This window comes from Gracilinanus agilis, chromosome 5 (genome assembly GCF_016433145.1).
Source record: "Gracilinanus agilis isolate LMUSP501 chromosome 5, AgileGrace, whole genome shotgun sequence".
Lineage (NCBI taxonomy): Eukaryota > Metazoa > Chordata > Mammalia > Didelphimorphia > Didelphidae > Gracilinanus > Gracilinanus agilis.
This window is the reverse complement of record NC_058134.1, coordinates 178,910,827-178,929,591: the sequence shown is the minus strand read 5'-3', so window position 1 is coordinate 178,929,591 and position 18,765 is coordinate 178,910,827. Positions and strand designations below refer to the sequence as shown.

Below are 18,765 nucleotides of genomic sequence, written 5' to 3'. Positions count from 1 at the left end.
ACAATTCTGAGGGATTTATGGTAAAGATGCTACCCACATTCAGAGGAAGAACTGCAGGAGAGGAAACAACTGCTTGAACTCAAGGGTCGCAAGGGTCGGGGTGGACGTGATTGAGGGTGTGGACTCGAAACTACCACACCAATGCAACTACCAACAATTTGGAAATTGGTCTTGATCAAGGACACATGACAAAACTAGTGGAAATGCGCTTCGGCCATGGGTGGGGGAAGTGCGGGGGGGTGGGTGAAGGGGATAGGAGGAGCATGAATCAGGTAACCATGTTAAAAATGTATATTAATAAATGTTAAAAAAAAAACGATATGGTACTGGCTAAGAGACAGAAGGGAGGATCAGTGGAATAGACTTGGGGTAAGTGACCTCAGCAAGACAGTGTATGATAAACCCAAAGAGCCCAACTTTTGGGACAAAAATCCACTATTTGACAAAAACTGCTGGGAAAATTGGAAAACAATATGGGAGAGATTAGGCTTAGATCAACATCTCACACCCTACACCAACATAAATTCAGAATGGGTGAATGACCTGAATATAAAGAAGGAAACTATAAGAAAATTAGGCAAACACAGAATAGTATACTTGTCAGATCTCTGGGAAAGGAAAGATTTTGAAACCAAGCAAGAGTTAGAAAAATTATAAAATGTAAATTAAATAATTTCGATTACATTAAATTAAAAAGGTTTTGTACAAACAAATACAATACAACTAAAACCAGAAGGGAAACAACAAACTGGGGGAAAATCTTTATAAGGAAGAACTCTGACAAAGGTCTAATTACTCGAATATACAAGGTGCTAAATCAATTGTACAAAAAAAAATCAAGCCATTCTCCAATTGATAAATGGACATCAATAGGCAATTTTCAGATAAAGAAATCAAAACTATCAAGAAGCACAGGAGAAAGTGTTCTAAATCGCTAATAATTAGAGAAATGCAAATCAAAACAACTCTGAGGTATCACCTCACACCTAGCAGATTGGCTAAAATGAAAGAGGGGGAGAGTAATGAATGTTGGAGGGGATGTGGCAAAATTGGGACATTAATGCATTGCTGGTGGAGTTGTGAACTGATCCAACCATTCTGGAAGGCAATTTGGAACCATGTCCAAAGAGCGTTAAAAGATTGCCTGCCCTTTGATCCAGACATACCATTGCTGGGTCTGTACCCCAAAGAGATCACAGATAAAAAGACTTGTACAAAAATATTTATAGCTGCTCTCTTTGCAGTAGCAAAAAACTGGAAAACAAAGGGATGCCCTTCAATTGGGGAATGGCTGAACAAATTGTGGTATATGCTGGTGAAGGAATACTATTATGCTCAAAGGAATAATAAACTGGAGGAATTCCATGTGAACTGGAAAGACCTCCAGGAATTGATGCAGAGTGAAAGGAGCAGAACCATGAGAACCTTACACACAGAGACGGATACCCTGTGGCATAATTGAATGTAATGGACTCCTCTACTAGCAGCAATGCAATGACCCAGGACAATTCTGAGGGACTTATGGATAAGAACGCTACCCACATTCAGAGAAAGAACTACAGGAGTGGAAACACAGAAGAAAAACAACTGCTTGAACACATGGGTTGATGCAGACACAATCTGGATGTAGACTCTTAATGACCACCCTAGAACAATTATCAATAATATGGAAACAGGCCTTGATCAATGACACAGGAAGAAACCAGTGGAAATGCGCACCAGCTACAGGGGGCCGGGGGTGGGGGTGGGGAGGTGAGGAGCAGGAACATGAATCATGGAACCATGGAAAAAATTTCTCCAAAAAATAAATAAATAAACAAATAAATAAATAAATAAATAAATAAATAAATGATGAGAGTCCAAATGCTTGTTCTATTACAAATTTTTTGTCAATACATAAAAAAAGAGAGAGAAAAAGAAGAAACTTTCAGCTTTTCTGTGTACCTCATAGAATCAAGAATACCAAAACAAGGCTCACAGCCAAAAAATAAGGGGAAATAAATAATAACAGTGAATTTTCTCTTTTTAAACGCTATTTACTATATAATGTACATGTAACTATATGCTCTCATAATGTCTGAATCAGTGCTCCTCATAGTTTATGCAGTACATTTTGGTTTATCTTAATGAAACCCAGCATTTTTTAAAACATTTAAATTCATCTTGGTAATCACTTCCCTCTCCTATGATTTCACATGCTTGCTGACAGAAACAAATGTAAAACTAATATTATTTATTGAAATATCTGTTGCTGAAAATGGTTTCAGAATGTTTTTACCTCTCCTTTCTTACTTCCCCATGAGTTTTCTTAGGGTGAAACAACTCTTAGGTGTCAAGAAATGACTACTTGAAATATTTCCACTTCTCTTGGTAAACAGTTGGGTCATCCCAATCACATAAATGCATTTGCTCTACCAGTTATTAGTGATAATGAACCACTGCAAAGACTCTCATGATTAAACTTCTAAGCATCTAAATCTCTAAGACATGATTTCCTGACAGTGAAGTATGCTAGCCTGGTCACTGAGAGGCCCATGAAAATGCATCCTCTCAAAAAGCCTGTCAACAAGTCCAAATTACATATAAGGCTTTAGGACTTGTAAGGGACCTTCATGAAGACTGTGGCAGAGGTGTTATATCATCATCTTTTTTAACAAAGGAAGAAACTGAGGCTCAGAGCAGGTGATTTGCCCAAAGGGACAGAATTCATGTTGCAGTCAGAATTCAAGCCCCAGACATACCTCCTTAACACTACATTTTTTGTTGTTGTGACTTTAAAATGGCGGAGATTCCTGTCTGGTTGTGATGGTTCATCTAGAGTAGTCATGGTGAAACTTTTAGAGATCCGGTGCCCAAACTGCCCCCCATTACCCAAGACAGGAGAGGGACAAAGCGCTCACATTGGCTGCTGGGCAGAGAGGCGGGACCTGTGAAAAATGTTCTCAGGCATGATGGAGAGGGGGAGGGAGGAAGTGCTCCCATTTGGCTGCTGGGCAGAGGGGAAGGTCATGTGAGAAATGTCCTCAGGCACAAGTTGTAGAGGGGGAGGGGTGCAGCCCTTTTGGCACACGTGCTACAGGTTCACTACCACGTAGCTATAGCCTTGCCATAAGGAAATAGGAACGATGAGGGGACCTCAAGAACCCATCTGTCCAGTCTGTTCTATCCCAAGATCTAGGTAATATATTTGGTTTTCTAAGATGAATATTATTGGCAAGTCCAATATTAGCCCCAAAGCATTCAACAGGGATTCAACAAGCATCAATCAGGCACCTACAATGGCTCAGCACTAGGGATAGATATACTCTCAAAAATGTTCCTGCCCTAAAGGGGTTTATAATCTACTGAGGGGAAATAGCCGGCAACTGACAAGTTAAGCAGAAAATGCACCGGGGAGAAGAAGCAAAGCTGGCCTACAAAGGAAGTCTGGATTATTCTAGGGGAGAGGAAGGGGCAACCTGTACAAAAACCGAGAGGGAAGAGGCGGCCCATCACGTCAAGGGGACATCAAGGAGGCCCATTTGGCTGGGGAGTTGGGGAGGCAACGGGAGAGGAATATGAAATCAGTCTGGAACCCAGCAGTACAGGGTTTGATATGCCAAAGGGAAGAATTTGCATTTTCACCCAGAGGCAACTGGCATCCGCTAAACTGCTTGGAGAGCCATGGTCGGTCAGACCATCAATTTGGCAAAGGGATGGATGATGGATGAGGAAGCTGCCGCAGCAACCCAAAGAAGAGGCGAGGGGGCAGCGGAGGGGAAAGGAGGGGGCACATGGCAAGGGCAGACAATGGGAAGGAAACACCGGCCACCAATGGGGCACTATGGAAACAAACAAGAAGGAAGACAAAGAAATGTGAAAGGGCCTTTCTAAGCAAAGCCAGAAGAATGGAGCCACGTTCCAACACAAGGAAAGAGAATGGATGGAATGGACAAGGAATCCTGATGGGGACTTTAAAATCCTTCTACCTCGTGCACTAAAATCAATTAATTTAAATGTAAATAGTTACTAAGCAAGTTGAGTTAGTTGTATTGATGCTTAGTGTTCAATTTTAATGAAAACGTTTCATTTTTATTGAAAGCTTCTGAGCAACAGAAATACCTGTAAAGTGTACACATCTGCATTTAATTCCATAGAGCCTGCCCTTGGACCATCACCGCTCAAAGCCTATTTACCCAATTATACTTTCATTTTAAAAGGCTTGGTTATCTAGTAGCAGCACAAAGAAGCAACATCTGACAGCCTCCCCATGAGAGAATTAAGGAAAAAATCCAAAAAGCAAACTCAGGCCCCAGACACACTTCATAATGAAGGCACATAAGTAACTGTCTTATTCAAATCCGTAATAAACACTTCTATACCGGAAGGATATTTATAGATGAATTATTTGTAGGTAAACTCTGACAGACCTGTGTACCTGGTGAACATTAAACAACTAAAGGAACAGACCAGGCTAAGCACCCAGTCAGTCCTCCTGAGACTCAGGTGCTAAAGCTCAAGGAAAAACAATCATCATTTTGTGATTATGTTTCAAAGAAATTGACCTATTTAGACTATGTCGTTTAGCTTCAAACACACCTCTCATTTTGTTGTTGTTCCATTGTTTCAATCATGTCTGACTCTTTGTGACCCAATCTGGAGTTTTCTTGGCAAAGATACTGGCATGACTTAACATTTCCTTATGCAACTCATTTTTTTACAGATAAGGAAATGGAGGCAAATAGGGTTAAATGACCTGTCTAGGGTCACAAAGCTAGTAAGTGTCTTCCTGCCTCCAGGCCCACTGTTCTATCCACTACACCACCTCTTTTTCCTCATCTCTCACTCCTCACTCCCCCTCCCCACAAAAAGTTAAAAGCACTAAGAAATAACTTCTCTATCCATTATCAATGACACTAAACCGATCATATCTTTTGACTCAATGATCCCACAAAAGAGGTCAATGATAAAAAGAAATAATAATGATGATAATTATTCACTTGAAAAAGAACAATATGGAAATGTGTTTTGTGTGATAAGACATGTATAACCCAAATTGAATTGTCTGTCAGCTCTAAGACAGGGGAGGGAAAAAGGGAGGAAACAAAATGGATCATATAACTTCAGAAAACGTATGTGGAAATTTGTTATTAAAATTAAAAAATAAAATAAAATGATAATGATAATTATTTGCTTACAAAAATGAACAATACGGAAATATGTTTTGCATGATATATATATAACCCAGAATGAATTGTTTATTAGATCCAAGATGGAAGAAGAGAGGGAAAAAATGTGGATCATATAAGTTTGGAAAATTTATGTAGAAATTTATTAAAATTAAAACATAAAATAAAATAATAGCAATGATAATTATTCACTTACAAAAATGAATAATATGGAAATATGTTTTGCATGATAATACATGTATAACTCAGGTTGAATTGTGTCAGCTCCAGGAAAGGGGAAGGAAGAAGGGAGGGAAACAACAGGGATCCTATAACTTTGGAAAACTTGTATGGAAATTTGTTATTGAGATTTTTTAAATAAAATAATAACAATGATAATAATGAAAATATAATAATAGCTAACATTTATAAAGCATGTTACGGTTTACATGGCAGTATACAAATATTACCTCATCTGATCCTCACTACAACCCTATAAGGTAGGTGTTATTTTGATCACATTTTACAAATAAGGAAACTGAAGCCAAACTTGGTTCAGTGACTAACTCACGTTCACACAGCTATTCTATGTGTCTGAGGCCACATTTGAACCCAGATCTTCCAGACTATAGGTTCAGTGCTGCTGAACAGCTTCATAAATAAACAAGTACAAATGATGTGAATGAAAACAACATTAAAAGGTAGCTAACCTGGTGGTCCAGTGGCTCTTCTTACTAACTGTAAGACCTCAAACAAGATACTGAATCACCCTCAGCCTCAGTTTCTTTGTTTCTAGGCTGAGGTGGAGCTCAATGACCTTGAAGGTCCCTTGCAGCTCCAAATTTACAATCCTATGATTTTTTCTGAGAGAGAAAGATTGGGGGGACATGGGGTTGCAGGCACCCTATCATGGGAGGTGGGAGGAAATATATTTTGAATTGAGGAAATGTCTCTGGCTTTTTCTTAAGGCATCAAACAACACTCAAAAAAACAAAAGTCTATATGAATATATTCCCACTGTTCTTACGACCTCCCAGGTCTCCAGGCCAGCGTTCTGTTAATATCATAATATCCCGAGACCCGAGTACTTGAATGATTGTCTGTCAATAATGTTAAGACAAAAACGAGCGTGCAGTTACAAGTGTACACAGCCCTCTCCTCTTTTAGCGCCTATAATACATCCCAGAGAAGGCACCAAGATAAAGCCAGCGGACAGTCTGGTCTGTTGGCTCAGCTGTAAGACGGAAATCCCTACCAAATCCAGCTGTCCATCACCACAGTTGAGCATGTGCTTCGTGGAGCACAAAATGAATGTTTGCATTCGAGCTTTATTATGGCTTTAAAGGCAACGTACTTACACACTGAGGTCACTGCTCTGACATTCTCCATGCACTCCCCACCACAGACAGACAGACAGACAGACGCACTCGGTGCCCCTCATCTGCCTCTGGACCTTCCCCGGCCTCCTTGTCAGAACCCCATGAGAGCAGGGAGGAGACCATAGAAATCACCTCGTCTAACCCCTTCATTTTACAGATGCCCCTGAGAAATCGATTTGCCCAAAATTACCCAGAAAGTGAGTGGAATCTGATCCCAGAGTCCCAATCCTAAACTCAGTCCTAGTTTCACCATATCGCATCAACCTCACTGGCTCGCCTGTAAGAGTCAGAGGACCAGCCCCTGCCCCAGGGGCAGTAAGACCAAAAAGATGGAATTTTTTAGGTGAAAAGGAAACCAAACATCACCTCACCAAGTCTACAATAGTTAAATAGTAATCTAAGGTCCTGTGTCTGGCTGACGGCAAACCATTCTGTCATTTTTATCATATACAAATTCCAAACATCTTACACATGTTCTTGATATGTTTTAAAATGTCTGATTCATTTTTTCTAGGTAAACTTATTTTATTCTTGAAATATTTCTAGATAATTTTATCAAAAAGGAAACAAAAACAGTAGATTTGTGAATTCCTTTATCTGAAAGTTATGATAACAAGGTAAGCACTGTCATCACACATTGGGGAGACAATCCAAAGTAAGGTTCTGGCCCATCTTCTTAAAAATCCAGAAGAATGGCTCTGAATGTCCTACGTGCTGCGTTCTTGCTAAATGATGATTACAGGAGGAAGTCCTTTTCAGGTATAGATGACTGGCCGCCAAAACAAGAAAGGCAGAAAAATATGTAAAATAACCATTTTTTATGACACACTAAATCGGCACCATTTTCCCAAGCTGTGTAAACTCTCAGCAGTTCAGCCAATCAAATCAATGTTCCTTCCCCATTAGTGTGAGTCATTACATCGTCTTGCACCAAAGGTCCGCTCCCGCATCCATCTCTGTCCAGAGTTCTTGGCGGTAACAAGCCCCTCCGTATCAGAAGTGCTTCTCTTTGTATTGTGAATGCAATTTAGTTATGAATAGTGGCCCAGCCCCAAAGTACAACAAGAGGGATGTTGGTGGCTCAGAGAAGCCTAAGAAAAGTCATCGAGTGCCCAGGTATGTTCAAATAAGAAATCCTTAGTCAATAATGGGGTTTGCTATTGCACACAATTTTCAGCTTACACGAAGGGTCTTGGAAAGCATGGCTCCCATAACAAGGGGCCCTCTGTACCAGTGTTAGCTTCTTTGCCAGCAGAAAGCCATTGCCAACGTCTCTAGAGGGCTCCCTTCTCCATTTGGCATCTTTGCCTTGGCTATCTTTTCCCTTTTTCAGGAGGGCTGCTGCTTTCCACTACCTTCCCCGCTGCTCCCTAGTCTAGGCAGGCCGCTTCAGCGTTCAAAGGTTGGTTAGACCTCTCTTACACTCCTCAAAAGTGCGCCTCTTCCAGGCTGACCCTTGACGTTGTAATGACCACGCCATGAGCTCAGGGATCCAAGGGAAGAAGAGCCGCAGACAATTCCTGCCATTGCTAGTTTCTGTGATCGCAATATAAGGACTCAGGCAAAATCCATCCCAGGAACTTTGCGGCAACAACAGAACAGGGCCAAAGGCTGGCTACAATCTTTTTTCCCATCTCCTCATAAACATTTCTTTATTCCAATAAGTTATATGTCCCCGTGTCCTTTTATTCCCCGCAATGGAGTGTAAGTTTCTCAAGGGCAGGGCCTGCTTCGTTTTGGTCTGGGCATCTCGACTCCTAGCCTGGGCTCTGGAAGAGAAGAAGCCACCCCAAAGGCCTGCCCACTTCGTCTTTACACTCATCCCTTCCACGTCCCGGATGTTGGGGCTCAGCGCCTCCATGGTCTGGGAAATCCACGGACAATTTTTGGCCCTCCCTTCGTAGCAGAGAAGGAGTCTGGATGTTTTTCTTTGTCTCTTCTGGGGTGTTTACAGTACCTTAATATAAATTTGGGGTTACGTAGGCATTTCTGAGCTTCTAAACTTTTTCCGAGTGGCCTGCCGGCCTCTACGTGTCATCTGCAACTTCCATGAAACTCCTCCTAAATTCTCATTTAACTTCTTACACCGACCCAATGATAGAGCAAAACTACAATGGGGAAAGTCTGGCTATGGGAGGGATAACTGTAGATGTGTTTTCTGATTTCTGTCATGCAACTTCTCTTTTGAATAAGTAAACAAAAAATCAGGCTGCCAAGAGGGCTAAGTTTGTCATTCAAATTACAGAAGTGATAAGGAAGAAAATAAAACTGATGATTGGATTTTGCATGTTGGAGGAGGCTGTTTCTTTCACATTGACCACAGCAAGCGGACACAAAACCTTCTTGGTTCATAAGACAAGTATCTGCTTCAACGTGCTGGTCAGAGAACACACGTGCCGCTGGACCTCTACAGTGACAAGACATCTCATAAAGGATGCCAAGAAGCACCTGCCAAAGCTGCCCACAGATATTACACTATGAGGTAATGTCACTCTCTCTCAATAAATAACAATGAAACAGTCAGTGGATTAAATGATTTCCTTACATTATCACCATAAACAATAATTATTTGGCAGCTGCCCTTTCCAAGCACTGGATGTGCTGATAAATAAATCAGGCATTATTGATTTGTTAGGCCAAAATGTTTTACATTTCACTCCTCTAATAAGAGCCATCATCTTCCACTGCAGTAACATAGTATTTTTTCTTAATACTTTTAATATGAAAGATTAGTACCGATTAGTCCTATCTAGCTCACAAGCAAGAACATGGCTCTCTGAATAGGCAATCTGTGACTAAAACCTGGGCCTCTCAAACAGATCCTTATTAATGGAGTTCTCCAACAGCTGATTAAAATCAAATCTTAATGACAGATAGTTGAGCTGCCGCCATGCTGTTTGCCTTCTCATAACACTTAATGGAATAACTGCTGCTCCCATTAATTCACAGATAAAATTAATTTAAAAGAGCAATGCAGGAAAATATGGCAATGTGAAGAGCTCAAAATGCTTTGTAAAACTGTCATCTAAAATAATAAAATTCCTCTCACAACAAAAATGACTTGAGAAAAGCATAATGACCCTGTCGATAATCTTGGAATGCCAGTGTGTGTCTTAGAGGCCACCGAAGGGGCCCTTGAATCTCAGAGAAAGGCAGTCACTTATCCCAGTGTGTGGCACATAGTAGGCATTAATAAATGTGTATTCTCTCTTGTCTTCCCTCTCCTGCATAACCCCCCCAAGTGCCTGGCCTAAAGAAGTGCTGGCACCCCCCCAAAGCTGGAAACAGCCCCATGCCCTTCTTCTCAGCCCCGCTTTGTAGCAGTAATCACCCCCTTGTTGGTGGACTCTGCTCCCAAATCAGAGCCTCAAGAAGTTGCATTTGTTTCTCTATTTATAGGAAACATGTGGGCTTCTGTTTCCATAGTCTCTATTCAGTGGCCAGAATCATCTTAATACAGGGGCACCAGAGAACTGGGTCAAAGCTCACACAAATAAATCTCTCACTATGGTTTTTACACATGAGTCAATTCAAAATTTATAGTTTCCAGTGGCGCCACTTGACTTTTGAGCTCCATATGGAATCCTTGGGCTAGGCTTCAAGGGACCAAGATGGTGGTCTCCAATTCCAACACAGAACCACTAACTCCCTCCAGTTTAAGCTCACAATCTCTCCTTGCTTCAGGGTACACAGACGTGAAACTGGGAGAAAATCTTGTAGCCTTGAGTTGTTTCCAAAGAGACAATACAGATGATCATAGGGAAGAGACTTTACATTCCATCTCCTTTTACAGATCTAGAAACGTTAGATTAGAGAAGGAGTGGCTCGTCCAAGGACATAGACTTCTCCGAGGGCCAGAGATGGAACCAAAATCTATTTCTCCTGACTCCTGGGTCCAAGGCTTTTTCCACTCTAATACGCTACAAATAAAGGAACGTCTCCAATGCCTTTTAGTAACTCACAGACAGATCACATCATGCATTTTCATTGTTCAAATTAGCATTCAACAATGTTACCTTCCCAATTTAGTCATAGCTAACCTAAAACAGTCACAAGCTTCAACTACACCATTAAAGGGTCTAGTTGCCTCTCTAAAGCTCAAAAATCCAAAAACAAGAATTCTGGATCAAAAGGAGATTCTCCTGTTCCCCCAAAGAACAGCAGCCTCTGGCTACAAAGCAATAATTATCCTGTACTACAGCAATCAATAAAACCTCTTGCCCCATGACCTTGGTATTTCCTGACTTTGTTCTCTGTGCTGTAGATTTCTAAGCCATATTGATTATCAGCTAAAATTTTTTAAGGTTTTTTTTTTTAAAGAATAATAAAAGAGAAACATCCTCAAATCAACATAATTTACTGTTGTTGGGATAATAAACCTTTCGACTCTATTAGTGTGAAGTTATTAGGCCCTGTTTTTTTGTAGGTTTCATTTTTTTTAACAAGGTTTTTCCATTTTTCATTTCGAATTTGTCACATGTAGGGTGTCTGGGTCTTGCTTCACTGTGCGAGTTGGTGAGTTATACATGGGAGAGTGTTTCTGAAACTGTGACTGCTGACACACATGTCATCTAGGTGAGAAAAGAGAATTAATTAATGAACGCACTATTTTTTTTTTGCCAAGGATCCTTCACTGAATGAGCCCATTAGCTCTTCTGGAGCCCTGAAATTTCATCGCTCCTCACACGAGAGAATTCATTTTAATATGGGGCTAACTTGGACCCCTTCCCAAGAGACTGAATGACCTTCTACTAAAAGAACATCATTACAAATGACTTGTACAATCCAGAAGAAGACATGTGATTTATCATTTGTTTATAAGGGTATAGGATTTGGGGTTTGGGTTCTAAAAGATTATTCTATTACAAAAATGAATAATATGAAAATATGTTTTGAGTGATACTATATGTATAACCCAGTGGAACAGCCTATCAATTCCAGGAGAGGGGAGGGAGACAAGAATCATATAACCATGGAAAAATTAAAAAATTAAAATTAAATTAAAAAAATAATAAATGACTCATACACAAAGCAGCTTTGTGGCAAAACTAGGGAAGAAGAGTCACCTATCTGTGCTAGTCAAGAAATGATGATGGGGGCAGCTGGGTAGCTCAGTGGATTGAGAGTCAGGCCTAGAGACGGGAGGTCCTAGGTTCAAATATAGCCTCAAACATTTCCTGTGTGACCCTGAGCAAGTCACTTGCCCCCATTGCCCACCCTTACCACTCTTCCACCTAGGAGCCAATACACAGAAGTTAAGGGTTTAAAAAAAGGAAGAAGTGATGAGTTCAAATCTAGCCTCACTTACTAGCTATGTGATTCTGGTCATGCCACTCACCTCAGTTTCTTCATCTGTGAAAATGGGAATAAAATGAGGTAGCATCTGTAAAGTACTTTAAAAACCCTAAAGCATCCTCTAAATGCTAGCTATTTATTATTATTATTATTATTATTATCATTATTATTATCATTATTATTATTATTATTATTATTACCTGGGAAATATTTTTAATATTCTGCTGTTAAAATAGATCATATCAATTATGTTTGAGGCATTTAATAGAAGAAAAGGAAGTCCAGAAGGAATCACAAACAAGACAGTGCAAAAAATTGCAAGATGAAAATTTAATATACTTGAACATAAAAGCAAATGATGACTAAGGGACAACTAGGTGGTGCAGTGGAAAGAGTGCCAGATCTGCAGAGAGAAAGACCCAAGTTCAAATCCAGCCTCAGGCGCTTCTTTAGCTGTGTGATTCAGGACAAGTGATTTAACCCTGTTTGCCTCAGTTTCCTCATCTGTAAAATGAATGAGAGAAGGAAGTGGCAAGCCAAATAGGGTCATGAAGAGTCAGGCACAACTGAAACAATTGAACAATAATAACAATATATGAGAGAGATTCATAATTTCATGTGAAATTCCTCTTGTTACTTTTTGCACAATGCTGTTTTTGCTTCCAAGGCAGAAGAGTAGTAAGGGCTGGGCAAGTGGCAGTTAAGTGACTTGCCCAAGGCCACCTAGCTAGGAAGCGTCTGAGGCCAGATTTGAACCCAGAATTTCCCATTTCTATGCACTGGGCCATCTGGCTGCCCCTAGCACCATATACCATATATTTTCAATCCAGCTGAATGCACTAACCTATGAAGTAAAACTATAGAATGTGGCCCCCAAATCATGAGATCTGATAAAGGATCTTTCTCACCTAAACAGCAAAACAGGGCATTTTCTAATTAAAGTAACTTCTCCTTCTAGCATTTGGCCTAATCCCAGTTTTAAAGTGACTTTAGGGATAGATGATGTAATTTGTCCACATTGCTTGGTTTTCTCGATGCTTCTCACTGTGTCTCTTGGCGAGGCTGATGAAAGCTTAGTAGAGGAAAGCTATTTAAGATGTTCAGGGGCAGCATTCAAAATGTCAGTTACCCAAGGAAGAAGAAAAAATGATGACCTCCAGCACCAAAGAGAAAACCAAACTTTCCTCTGGCATCCTCCCCTTCCACTTCCCTTGGTCCCCTCTCGTCACCTCACCCAAAAAACAATGTTAGCTCCATGCTCAAAACACCCTCCTCTGAGAAAGGCCCAGGACGGTGAGACTACTGGATGAGACTCTGACCTCTAGAAGTGGATTCCTCATCTTCCTCTTCCCTCTCCCCACCGCCCAAAAAGCCCTACGCCACAGATAATGAAACCTTCCAAAAAATGTTACAAAGGCGTTTTCCTAACCGGTTCCCATCTGAGACAGCTATGGCTATATGCTTTCCTTTCTACTCCTAAGCAACAAGGAGTCTTCCAAGTGGCGCACGGAGGAGTGGCGCAGGGAGGAGTGGCGCAGGGAGGAGTGGCGCTTACCATCTGGGGGCAGCAGCACCTTGTTGTTCTGTGTGCACCATCCCACCGGGTGGAGGTCGGCCGTCATGACATCACACCAGAAGTCAGCCTTGCGGTCCTCTCCATAGCCACAGTACCGCAGCAGCAGGAGCTGGCCACAAGTTGTGATGATGGTCGCCACCCAGTACGTGTCAGGATTGTTCTTGTTGGCCACTTCTAGCTTCATCCCAGGCTGGAAACTGCTCTGGAGGCTGATCTCAACCTAAAAAGAAGCACACCCCGATGATGACAGAGAGTGTGGCAGGGACAGCCGAGGCCCATGGCCAAGGCCAGGCCCACCCAAGGAAGGATGGAACCACTGTGCAAAGTCATGCACGAGGGCTACAAGGCAGGAGACGGGAGGTCCGGGGGGAAGTCTGGCTTCTTAGAGGGGTGGCCCTGGGCCAAGTCACTTAAACCCAATGGCCAATCCTTACCAGACATGTTGTATCTGTTCAACAACAGATTTTTTAATTAAAGAATTAATTAAATTTTAAATAAAATTAATTTAATTAAATTAAAGGATATTTTTAAAAAGAAAGGAATGTACAAAATTAATATTATTATTATTATTCAAAAACCCCAGCAGACAGATAGTTTTTAAACACAAAAACCTATCAACATTTTTGCCAACTCAAAAAAACTATCCCAAGCTGGGTCTAAATTTCAGTGTCCCATTGATGATGGGTCAAAAGCCATCAGCATCCGCCAAATTTGTGTAAATCACCATGTTTGGACTATGGAGGATACACAGACAAACAAATGTTCTCTGCCCTCTTGAGAAGCTCACCATCTAGTAGGATATAAACATCCAGGGCCTGAAAGATGGAGCTAGGATGTTTCTAAGTGGGTCACTAGGTGGTTTACTTCTTTCAACTATCACAATTACTCAAAACCGTCTATAAAGCACAGACTGGGTTGTGATTTGTGTCTGTGAACAGCACAACCATACCAATGAAATCACAGATATCTGAAGTACAGTAGTATAACTTATTATAGGCTGGTGGCATGATGGAAAAATGATGGGCCTGCATCTCTGTGACTGTGATGAGTTATTTTTTAACTTCTATTTGACTCAGTTTCATCATCTATAAATTGGGCATAATAATAGCATTTATCTGTCCCTGGGGGAGGTATGGGGATCAAATTAAATATGCATAAGGTGCATGTATCACACTTGGTAGAGGCATCATTAATGCTTGTTTTCTTTCTTCTATACACAGGCGTGAAATGACTTCTAAGAAAAGCAAGTCTGAGACTTGGCTCTACTGACATCGTCAGGCTGTGCCTAATTCTTAAGGTTTAAGAGTTTCAAAAGCTGCTGGTCATTCTTAAGCACTAAAGTTCCATCCTCTAAAGGTAGGGGCAGAAGTATGCTTCATAGTAGAGAATATGACTAATAAAGGTGGAACATCTCTCTTCCAACAGAATTGCCAAACCTAGTGATTCAGCAGAGGCACCAAAACTGAAAAGAATAAGGGAGTACCCTAGTTTTGGTATACGATGCTCAGATTGACTTTTGCCTTGGACACTTGAGAAAGTTGCCCTAGATGGAACGAGTTCCTCAGACAAACTCTTGCTTCCTACAAAGCAATGTTTATAATACCTAAAAGCCCATATCCTGAAGCTTAAATACAATTTCCTTATTAGTAATCATCCAATTAAGAAAAGGGTCAGGCTTTCTTTGGAAGCATGGCCAGTGGAGAATATGTCATCTGTACTCTCTGGAGGAGCAATACTAATGATAAGAACCAGTTTCTTTGGTTCGTATTCAGTAAATCTTATGCAAATGTATAGTGATTTATAACTAAGGCTTTCTAACCACATAAGCATCCCCTGCTTCAACTACTGAACCTCAGCCACTATGCTTCAAGTTAAAAGCTAAATCCTACATTGGAAAATATTAACAAAGACAGAATAAAAGTAAATCTCTTGATGGAAGCAATAGGCACTCTATATAGAAACAGAAAAAAAAAACAGGAAAAAAGTAACCCAGAAAAAAAAATTAAAGGTTTCCATTTCAGAGTTATCGCATGACTTCTTGCAGAGTCAAGAAAAAGTGGCTCCAAACCCCCATCCCACTAGCTGGAAGTGTCAACAAACTCTGTTCTTTAAAATGAACTATACGAAACTCATCAAATCCAATCTACAGGCTTTCTTTCAAACCTCTCCCAAAAGATCAGCAGTCAGAAGACGTAAACAGTTTTTAAAAGAATTGCAAACTATTAACAATCATATTTTTAAAGGCTTGACATTAGTAATAATAAGCAAATATAAATCAAAACAACTCTGAGGCTTTGCCTCATACCTAACAAATTGGCAAAAGATGACAAAAGGAAAAAATAGTGAAAGTTTTGGGAACTTCAGAGGGAGAGGCACAGTGATACACTGTTGGTACAGCTATGGATTCATCTGACTGATCAGAAAAAAACAATTTAGAATTTTGCAAAAAAAGTAATGAAGGGGGCAGCTGGGTAGCTCAGTGGAGTGAGAGTCAGGCCTAGAGACAGGAGGTCCTAGGTTCAAACCCGGCCTCAGCCACTTCCCAGCTGTGTGACCCTGGGCAAGTCACTTGACCCCCATTGCCCACCCTTACCAATCTTCCACCTATGAGACAATACACGGAAGTACAAGGGTTAAAAAAAAAAAGTAATGAAACTATTCATACTTTGACTCATCCATCATGATCATGACACTGGCAATATCCCCAAAGAGGTCAGTTGGAAAAAAAATAAAGAATATAATCAGAGAGGCATTTTTTTTGTGTATGAGCCAAAAACTGGAAATCAAGGAGGTCCCCAACAACTGGGGAATGGCTGAATCAACTGTGGAAAATGAGTCCAAGAGAATAATAATGCACCTTAATCAATCAATGAATAAATAAAATTTTATTAAGCACCTAATAAGTGCCACATAGTATGCTAAGCAATAAGGATACTAAAAAATGGTAAAAGAGAGTCCTTGCCCTCAAGGAGCTTACAATTTTAGAATTCTACTAAGAAGACACAAATGAGAAAATTAGAGAAGCATGGAAAGGTTTACATAAGTTGATGCAGACTGAAGGGAGCAGAACCTAGAGAACAATATAAGAAATGATAACAGAAATCAAAAGAACACTAAGACAATGATTATTCTCCCCAGTCAGAATGATCATCATCAGTCTTGGACCCAAGGAACAGAGATGAAAGCCATAGGGAGGCAAGAGCTCTTCAGCTGCAGAATTTCACCTAATGCTTAATCTTTGTTATAAGGGATGCTCATTTGGGGGTGGGATATTCAGAAATAACTGTGATATAAAAACAAAGGACAGCAATAAAACATGTTTTTAAACAATACTCCATCATCCCCTTTTATCTGGCCCAAAGTTTCCTATATTCACTTAAGAGAATGCTTTTGTACATAACTAAGAGTAGAAAACAAAACTGAACAAAAGCTTGTACTTGGCTGTTTTAACAGAGCATCCCCAGAACTCCTCAGATAGTTTGCTGACTTTCTGTTTGTCAGTATTAATGGCACCTGCCTCAGGCTATGGGCCCCCAGAGAGCAGGGACAACATCTGTCTAATTTGTTTTGCACATCACCCAGCACACCACCATCACTGAGTGAGTGTCCACCACTGCAAAGCTCTGTACTTAGGTGCTATGATGTCTGAAAAGAAAAATGGTGGGCAAGTTTATAGCCTAGACTACTAAGCTTAAATCCATATTATTTGATGGCAATGAAGATAATATTTTTAAGTATAAGGGCTTCCTCCATGGTAGAGACTGTGCAGGTAAAACCTAATTTATCATATCTCCCTGTGAGCTCTGTTTAAAACAAACAAACCAAAAAACCATCCATTTCCTTCCATCCTATACTTTTCAAAGGTTCTTTGCCTCTTCATCATTGCTTAATATCTATTTCTATACTCACCACCCCCCACCATCCATTTAAATGTAAAATAAGAAGAAAAAAAGTGAAAGAAAAAGGTTTTACATACATGTTTGAATGATGTATGAGGGGCAGCAATTGCACCTGTTTCTTCCAAATATTCACCCCAATTAAAGTCAGGATCTTCCATGCTTGAACCTTCATCTGTTCAAAAAATAAAACAAGGTAAAGTTTAAACCAAAAGGAAATCCCTCCAAAACATAAAAATACTAATCCCAAAGTGAAATATGTAAAAGCAAGCATTCCTCAGACTAGAAAAATCTTTAATGCAAGAAAAATGGACACACTGGCTTATAGGGATTTTGTTGGATTCTACACGTGGCTTTGGTTTGTTGGTTATCAAGATGACTGCTGGGGAAATGAAGCCATGAAGAAATTCCACTTTGAGATGCTATCAGAGTCAAAGGGTTTTAATAAGCTTTCAATGGAACAAAACGAGCTGCTCTCCAATATTCTGGAATTTCCCTGACATCTTTGCCGAGTGCCAGATTGGAGCTACCAATCAGAGGATGACCATGAGAACCAATGAAGCCATGAAGCGTATCTCCCCAAACAGCAATGCTCTGACTTTTTACACATTCCTCCCACTTTAGGTTCATGGCACCATATTGGGTTCTATGGACATTACTGTAAATAGAATCAGTCTTCTTAGAGTCATTACAGATCTTCACTTTGTGGATGAGGAAATGATAACAGAGAGGTTAGAGTCATTTTGTTCAAAGGCTACTTACTGAAAGTCTACCACACTAAAAGGAAGGTCCCACTGGTTAACTGGTGGCAGGACGAGCACCAGACCTAGAAGTTCCAGTCTTCCCAATTCACTATTCTTCCTGCTATACAGGGATGCCTTTCTCACTAAAAAAAAAGTCTGCTTCAAAAGACCCTACACTCTAAAAAAGGGGGGGAAGGGGGTCACCTCCCCAATAATGGAACAGGAAACATATCAAATGGTGCCGAGCCCAAAATTCCACCTATTTTTCATCTTTTTGATAACAGAATTTTGATCTGATGTCACTTCGTTACCAGCAAACTTCCTATAAATTATGCCTACAAAATTTATTAAGAAATTACCAGACATGTCAGAATTTCTTCATTTCCAGGAATGTTCTCAATTCATTATAATTCACAGCTACTTTGTATCTACTTCCACGTGTATAGTGTGTATGTTGCCTCCCCTGACAGCACATACATTCCTTGAAAATAAGGACTGGGTTTTTGGTGGGATTTGGCTTTTGTTGCTGTTGTTGGAGGAGGGAGTGGGGTTTGGAACCCTCAAAACCTATGCTCAGTGCCCAGCACATGGTAGGGCTTAAATGTTTGTTGGTTGATTAAATACGCAACATAACTTAGAAGGAGGGAGGGAAGGAAGGAAGGAAGGAAGGAAGGAAGGAAGGAAGGAAGGAAGGAAGGAAGGAAGGAAGGAAGGAAGGAAGGAAGGAAG

General features: G+C 40.5%; 1 protein-coding gene across 1 annotated transcript in view; it reads right to left on the bottom strand.

The window, feature by feature from the left end:
* The window catches only part of SFMBT2 (Scm like with four mbt domains 2), a 279,653-nt gene that overhangs the window by 214,805 nt on the left and 46,083 nt on the right, over positions 1-18,765 (bottom strand). The window contains exons 3-4 of the mRNA XM_044679668.1: positions 17,374-17,468; positions 13,377-13,617 (exon numbers count right to left, since the gene is read on the bottom strand). Of these exons, the coding sequence (XP_044535603.1) occupies positions 13,377-13,617; positions 17,374-17,468 (336 nt within the window). The remainder of the gene's footprint in view (positions 1-13,376; positions 13,618-17,373; positions 17,469-18,765) is intronic.